The 7,765-nt window shown below is 59.2% G+C and overlaps 2 protein-coding genes across 2 annotated transcripts; one reads left to right on the top strand and one right to left on the bottom strand.

The window, feature by feature from the left end:
* Nucleotides 1–1,517, bottom strand: BKCO1_400071 (sft2 domain protein; the record flags this gene model as incomplete). Its single annotated transcript, XM_020275737.1, has 5 exons — nucleotides 1–153; nucleotides 358–443; nucleotides 506–570; nucleotides 884–1,010; nucleotides 1,307–1,517. The coding sequence occupies 5 exons, from the start codon at nucleotides 1,515–1,517 to the stop codon at nucleotides 1–3; spliced, it is 642 nt and encodes a 213-aa protein (XP_020134355.1).
* A 2,417-nt stretch (nucleotides 1,518–3,934) lies between these two features.
* On the top strand, nucleotides 3,935–5,850 carry BKCO1_400070 (hlh transcription factor (gamma); the record flags this gene model as incomplete). Its single annotated transcript, XM_020275736.1, has 2 exons — nucleotides 3,935–3,944; nucleotides 4,166–5,850. The coding sequence occupies 2 exons, from the start codon at nucleotides 3,935–3,937 to the stop codon at nucleotides 5,848–5,850; spliced, it is 1,695 nt and encodes a 564-aa protein (XP_020134356.1).
* Between the last annotated feature and the right edge of the window lie 1,915 nt (nucleotides 5,851–7,765).

Here is a 7,765-nt window from a genome sequence, read left to right as displayed (position 1 = left end):
TTAATCGTTCATCCACGCAGCAACTCGGTTGCCGCCAAAGCGCGCAGCGAAGCGCAAGCCGGACGATCCCATCGGAAAATAAGAGACGAGATACCACAGCAGGCAAACCAGCTGCACGATCGCCGAGATGAGCGTGAGGATGGTCGAGTGTAGCTGTACCAGTCAATCACGCGCCCCGGAGGTTAACACGAGCAATCGCATGTGGTGGCTGGCGTGGGGGAGGGGAGGGTGGGTGGGTGGGTGGGTGGTGGTGGTGGTGGAGACTGCAGAGGCTGTGGTCGGGGCGACAGGGGGGGACGGGTAGGAAAGCAGGTTTATCGATTGCAGGGGGGGGGCGTGACAGGCAATCTGACTTACCCCAAGGGAAAAGTACAGCGTCAGTGCGATGCTGCCAAAGTAGGCGGCAGTGAAGGGCAGGCGAGGTCCAGAGGTAAGATGTTGCACTGGCAGCTTTGGTCAGCGCCCGATAAGATGGCGGGCCGAAAGAGTGCAGAGGCTTGCTCACCATACTGCATTGGGCCCATCATGACCGCCCATGAGGCCAAGAAGAGCACGGAGCCCATGGTCCACCTGAGGAAAGATCGAGCGGTTAGCTGCTGCGGAACCCTGCAGGACTGCCAGCTGATATGATTGGAACATGGGCTCGAGGGAAGTTGAGATTAGGTAGCGACGTCTGCAGTGCACCGCAGGTCGCACCCGCATGATCGCTGGTGGGGTAGGACCATGTCTCGGAAAGGGAACGTGGCTCACGACGGTCCTCATGTAAGAGACGTCGCCACGGCTGCAGCGCAGCCGCTACAGCCTGTCAAAATGCATGAAAGCGGGCCCGGGATACGAAGCGGACAGGCCGCTGAAGACACGAGGGGTGGCAAAGTGCACTTACAGGATGGCAAACTTCCTAGGCTTGAGCAAAAAGACGCCAGTAGGCATCAGGGCGAAGCAGACGACAAACATGGCGGCGGCGGCAAGGTTCAGGCCGCCAAAAACGAGCATCCTGTCCCATCGGCTCACTGTCCCCGGAACGCGTCAGCCAGTGCCTGAAGACTCTTTCTTTTTGCTCGCGCGCTTTTCAGGGTTGGCAGAGGTCGCACCCGCTCATGCAACCCTGACGCACGCGTAGAGGTCAAATACGCAGGAACTGCACCGGGCCACCCCTCTTACACAGATCTGCCCGGCGCAGGGTGCAGCGCCGTCCAACAGGCCGCTGATTCCCGGATGGCTGGACGGCTAGCAGATGGCTGGACGGAGGACGGCAGGGCAGACGGTAGGACAGGGCCGGCCAGGCGGCAGGGCAGAGCAGACTTACGGGCAAGCCATCCCTCCTCCTCCTCACGGCGCGTCGGCGCGGGCAGCGGGGCTCCCGGGCCTTCGTGTGTCGGCAGCCTCACGTATCCACCGCTGCCAAAAGGGTTGAGGCGGCCCCAGAGCGGTGTCTGGGCAGTGCTCACGGGCATGTCGGGATCGCGCCGGCTCCACCCGAGCGAGTTCATGGAGTCGCGAAAGTTCTGTGACGCCATGGTTGCGGTGTGCAGAATCAAGCCGCCGGGGCCGTTTGATCGAGCACCAGAACGGCAGCGGCGGGAGCTTGGCTGGGAGCAGCTTCCTCAAGCGTGCAACCCGATCGGCGGCACTCGTATAGAAGAGGGCCGAGGAGGGTGCGAGTGTGTCTGGCGGCGGGCTGGTCGCGGCGAAGCGGGCTAGCGCGGACGGGAGGCGGCGAATATCGCGCTGATTGCGTGCAGATGATCTCCGCGATTGCGCTTGGGAGGGCGAGAGGTTGAGTATCCAGTGACCAGGGTGTCTGGCAGGGTCTCAGACAGCGAGGAGACGTGTGATTCGATCGGGGTGCGACTTGGCTGGGGCAGCAACGGGCACGCAGCTGGCAAGGACGGCGGCGGGGCGGCGTGGGCGCTGGCGGGAGCGTGGCGCGGGCGCTGATTGGGCGGCGGGCGGCGGTGAGAGAGGCTGCGGGAGGGTGTGGTGGGAAAGGGAGAGAGGGAGCGCGGGCAGCTCTTTGAGGCCGCGGTGCTGCGCTCGCGATGTCTGCGGCCTGGGCCGATCGGCGCGGGTTTGGGCTTAGGCGCGTGTCTCACTCGCTCCAGGCTGTGGCTGCGACGCGGTGCTGGGAGCTGGGGGGCGCGCACTGCCGCGATAGCAGCCCGCCGCGCCGGGCGGCAGCTTGCGCGCGCTCCGTGAGTCACTTGCGCGATGCCTTCATCATAGCATCATCCGCATCCCGACTGACTGCGCGTCCTGGCGGTGATCTGAGACTGCCCGCTCCGTGACCATCCACCCTAGACAGCACAGGAGGGGGTGTGGCTGCGCGCTCGCGGGCAGCACCGCGCGCCGCGGCGAGTGCATTGAAGCCATATAACTGCCGCGCGCCCCTCGGGCCAATCCTCGCGCCCGTACCAGTGCTTCGATCTCGGTGAACGCTGCTTTCCTGTTGCGCATTCCTCGCCGCCGCGACCAGCATCCCCCACCGCCGCCGCCCACCAAATCTGGTAGCCTAAGCCCCCCGCGGCCAGTCGCTGCGCGAGCCTCATCCCACCACGTCTGACCGCCTCGACGTCGGCCGCACCAACTCGAATTCCGGCGCTCTCGGCGGGCGACGTGAATTTACTCCTGTCAGCCTTGACTTGACGCCCGAAGCCGGCCGCCCGTGTGCCCGCTCGGAAAGGCGACCCGTCAGCTTAATAAAGGCCGCCTAGCACCCTCGCACCAGCGAGGCCCGGCTGGAGATCCTCAACTGAGCAGCGCCCGGGGACCCCGCCATCGTCACCTTCAACGTCCCACAGGCTCTGCGCCGAACGGCCTCCGCGCCTCTCCCCCCATCGCCCGCCACCCGAGGCGACGGCAGCAAAGGGCATTGAGCCGCTGTCCGCCCGCCGAACGACGCACTTGCCCGCACGAGCAAGCGCTGCACCGCCCGCACATCCGTCGCCGCACGCTTCCGACGGCTTCTTCGTGGCCTCCACCGCTCCTCTGCGCTCCCTCTCTCCTCTCCTCCCTCGACTCGCCCAGGCAGCTCGACGCCTCGGCCCTCTCCCCGCAAGTGAGTCCTCCCTGCGTTCTCTGCTGCCCGCCCCAGACGCCCACGGTGGCGCCATCGGCAGCCCTCAGCCTTAGCAGTCCAGCGCATGAAGCTTCCACCCTGTGCGACTGCTTCCTCTGCTGCTGTGCACGCTTTGGGACGGTCCAGACGGTGGCCCGCGCCGCAGTCGCTGCTTTTCTGCGCTGCTGAGCCATTGTCTCATTGTGCGGCGCGCGCCACCGCCCCATGCGCGTTCCTCTCTTGGGCGCCCTGGACGCTGCCCTCAATGCAAGCAGGCGAGCTAACACGTTTTCGCAGCCTCCTCGCCCGAAAAGCGACACCGTAGCCCCGCCATCCATCTCGCTGGCTGCAGGCACAGGGTCCTTAGCACCTCTCCCTCGCCCCAGCTCGGCCGCTGCTCCACCGGCATCTGTCACCGACAGGACCCCCTCCGAAACGGGTTCCGCGCACTTCTGGCCTCCTCACGCAGTCAGCGACAGCGACTGTAAGCATTGCACAGGTGCGTCGATCACATCCCACGGCATCCAGGCGTGCAGGCCGCGCCGAAAGAGGCTGCCAAGTGCCGCAAAAACGGCTGGAGCAATGCGAGGCTAACGCTTTTCATGCAGGACGTTTGCAAGCTCGAGAGATCAGTGAGGGTATTTGCAAGCTTTGCCAGTTCCTCACAATCTATTCGAAGCCCATGCTCGCCTAGCTTGCCTCACTGCACCCTCACCAAACCGCAAACCGACGTTGCCATTTAAGCTACGCTCGCAACAGTCTCGTGCTGCCTGCCACCACCGTTCGCATAGTGTCCTGCTGCAGACCTCGCAAACCCGGGCGTCAAGGGACCGACACGCAACCTTCCATCTAAAGAAGTCAGATCTGACCAATCCAGTGATGATCATAGGTGAGCAGTCCCCCAAGCATTGATTTCATTTGCATCGCCAAGCGTTGCCCGCGCGTGTTGGCGGCCCGGTGTCTTCCGTCATTTGAGGAAGGATGTGGGATGGTGTGCGGTTGCCGCTCCAGGCATTCAGCTATTGTTGTGGCGGTGATCTTCGCCTATTGTGCATTGGGCGATCGCTCAGGCTCCCACCCTATAAGAGCCCCCGCTGACCACCCCTCCAGCCGACACCAAGATTACCCACTTTCCACCTTTCAGCGGTTACAACAAGCAACCAAACTGCAAATCGGACCTACGATTCGACTCGCCAGACTCCGGTATTGACCCCGCCATGGCGCACCCCGGTTCGCCGGCTCCTTACATCAAGGAGGACCCCGATCAGTTCAACCCCAACTTCCACGGCGACTTTGACATGTCGCAACACTTCAGCAACAACGGGCAGCCATACGGCGTCAACCCCAATGACCTCACCATGGGCAACAACTTCATCATGAACAACCAATACGGCTCCAACAACATGTCGTCCAGCTTCCTGGGTAACTCGAATATCGCCGACGACGAGCTGCGTGACCTTGTGGACGAGCCCAGCCACAACCACAACGCCGGCTTTCACAATTACAACGATGGCCACAATGAGCAGCAGCATCAGCAGGGCTACTACCAGGGTCAAATGACCAACGGTTCCGTGCCCGTGAACACCCAGAACAACATGAACATGTATTCCAACACACCCGATGGCGCCCCGATCCAGAGTCCCTTCATGAACAACAACTTCAACTACGAGAACTTCCAGAACATGCAAGGTGGTCACCGCGTCGGAAGCATGCCCAACGGTTCTTTCGCGATGACCGCTAGGCAGCATTCCAGGATGGGCCTCGAAAGACAACTGTCTGACTCACGTAGTCCAATGACGCCGAAGACACCCGCCATGGCTGGGCTTCACCTCAGCACCCCAGATTCGGGCAGCTTCCCGGCCGCGCAGCCTATCCACGCCAGCCGCCCCAGTCACGGCCACCAGAAGAGCATGTCGGGCCAATGGGACAACACCCCCAACAGCGGCGGTTCTTGGATCGACTCTCCGATTGTGTCACCTCAACAGGCCGGAATGCACCATGCACAGATTGCCGATGTTCTCGCCTCAGGAAAGCACGCTTCGCTGCCTACCAAGGTTGAGAACAATGGCAACCCCGGTTTCCAGACCCAGGAGGCTAAGCGCCGCAGGCGTCGTGAAAGCCACAACATGGTCGAGCGTCGTCGGAGAGACAACATCAACGAGCGCATCCAGGACCTTTCCAAGCTGGTGCCCCAGCATCGTCTTGAGGACGAGAAGGTCCGCAAGCACATCCACAACAACGGCCCTCTGTCGCCCACAATGAGTGCCACTGGCATTTCGCCACCGCAGGCAACGTCGCTCTTGGCTGGTCCTAACGGCAGACGTGCTGCTGGCAACATCACCACCGGCCTCCCGCTCGACGAGAAGGACAAGGGTCCCAACAAGGGGGATATTCTGAACGGCTCCGTCAGCTGGACTCGTGACCTCATGTGGATGCTTTACATGAAGCTGAGGCAGGAGGAGCAGCTGTACGAGCAAATCCGGAGTCTAGGTGGCGAGGCAACCATGGAGTATTCCGAGGATGAGCTTCGCATGAAGTCGGAGCTCATCGAGGCGGTCGAGAAGAACAACTGGGAATCGTTCCGTTACTCGCGCGGTCCCGGCAGCGGCCTTCGGGTCCCCAAGCACACCAACATTGCCGGCGAGCCCCTTCAGAACCCCATCTCTCCTCAGAGCCTAAGCCCAGCCATTCAATCTGGTGGTAGCGGTGCCAACTCTGGTGCCGGGCAGCCGGGATTCTGGGCCAATCAACAGCCGACATTCAAGGAAGAAGAGGAGTTTGGCATGGAGCTCTGATCTCTTTCATTTGAGCTTTACACATGGTGCACCATCAGATCTAGAGTACGTCAGATTTCGGCAGAATTTGAGATACCCCGATCGCAGCGGCATCGAATCGAACGGTCTTCTTGTCCAACCCAGTGGCATCGGCGACCCAAGGTTCGAATATCGTTGCGATATGCACCGGCCTTTCTTCCTTTGGGATTTGTCGGATGGCGTTTGTTCGGTTTCCGATTGATTTTATCTACCCTTCGGCTTTCTGCCTTCACTCTTCTGCTTCTTGTTACAACATCATCTTCCACGGAGTTTCTACGGGCATCGTGCGAGGCATTCTACGGATCATCGGAGTTTTCCACGATTGAACAGCAGCTTCCTCCAGCCAAGCGCTCTCGTGGCTTGGAGATTTTTCCCATTTTACAAGGTCGATGAGATGATATCCTGTGGCTTTATTGCTTTGCTTTCTGCTTCAGTTCCATACATACCCCGGCAACAATTCCACCACCTACAACCTCAGCCCATTTGAACATGATGACGACGCGGACCGGCAAACAGACATTAGACCTTCGGGGTGATGGCTGCATTTTAGCCTGGCCGCAGGGAATGATCTTTCAGTTTCAGGACCATGATGCATTTCTTGCACACTTGGTCGTTTTCTTCAGTTCGAGCATATAGGTCTCGGCATGTCGTTTCTTTTGGTTTGGGTTTCCGCTGCAACTGGTTTCATGCTTTCATCTGCCCGGCCGCGTTTGTTGGCTGCGCTAGCTAATATCCCCTCACACATGATTTCATACCATTCATACAAAGTCCGCCGTGCTTCTTCTACAAGTGATGTCCAGTGACGAGGCAATTGAAAGCGCTAACCAAGAATAACCTCGACTGACAAGCTGGAATTCAGGGTCAAAAGCACGCTTGGGTGTTCACCCCTTCCCTCCGGAAAAGGCTCCGAGTGGAAGCCAAGAAGGGAGTGACCAGATTTCTTCCACCCACCAGGGCGGGAATACCCCGACCGCCACCACGAGCTCCATATCCGCATATCTGTCGATAACGGGGATATGACCAGATATCCGGGACCATTTTCACCTCACCGCTGTTTTTTCCAACGATGCACTTCCTTCAATCACACACACCTTCTGCCCCTTTTGCTTCTTTCTAGACTTCAACAAGGAGGCAGAGGGACAAAGTTCTCCTCCCCCCTCGCGAAGCGTTCGTTTACTCTCCCACCCACCGGAAGAAATGAGAAATGTTCTATGGCGACCGCATAACATTCCTTTTGATAATTTTCTTTTTTTTCTCGATTCCTTTCTTTTTCCGACTCGCTCCATATCTCTTCGTCCTTTTCCCTTTCAGCAAAGACGATCTTCAGATTGCATACTGCCGGAAGCCCCCTTCCTGCCGGACTTTGTTTTTCCAAAGGGTGGTGCGCGATGTCGCACAGAGAGTAGGAGTGTGGGCAACAAAGGGAGAGAGAGAGAGAGAGAGAGAGAGAGCAGAGCAACAGCAGGCAATTCGGTACGTCTACCGAATAATGTCTCGGGAAACAAGCTTTCGCAACACCTCGGCCTGGGCCGAGGAATGAATCGTCTTTACTATGTATACATACATATTGGAGGGTTGGTGACGATGACGATTGATGATGATGGTGTGTGATATGGTTCTGTACCACTCAACCGCGAACACTTTTTCCATCATGACTTGGGCTGCTTGCTTTTACTTTTTTTACGTTTTCTTTCTTTCTTCTCTCACTCTATCTCACCACTTTGCCTCCCTTCCCTTCCATTCACTTCCATCTTGGCATGTCTCTGACTGGTTTTGTGAAAGGGGAAAAAGCCGAGTGACCTGTCAAACAAAAGAGAGTTTGGTTGACGGTTGAGGGGGAGGGTTCCGGGGAGAAGGAACACGACGATGAGGCAGGTGGCGCAAATCGGCAGCATAG

This window comes from Diplodia corticola, assembly GCF_001883845.1.
Source record: "Diplodia corticola strain CBS 112549 chromosome Unknown scaffold4, whole genome shotgun sequence".
Taxonomy (NCBI): domain Eukaryota; kingdom Fungi; phylum Ascomycota; class Dothideomycetes; order Botryosphaeriales; family Botryosphaeriaceae; genus Diplodia; species Diplodia corticola.
Note: the sequence above shows the minus strand (reverse complement) of the source record. Positions and strands in the feature narration are given on the sequence as shown.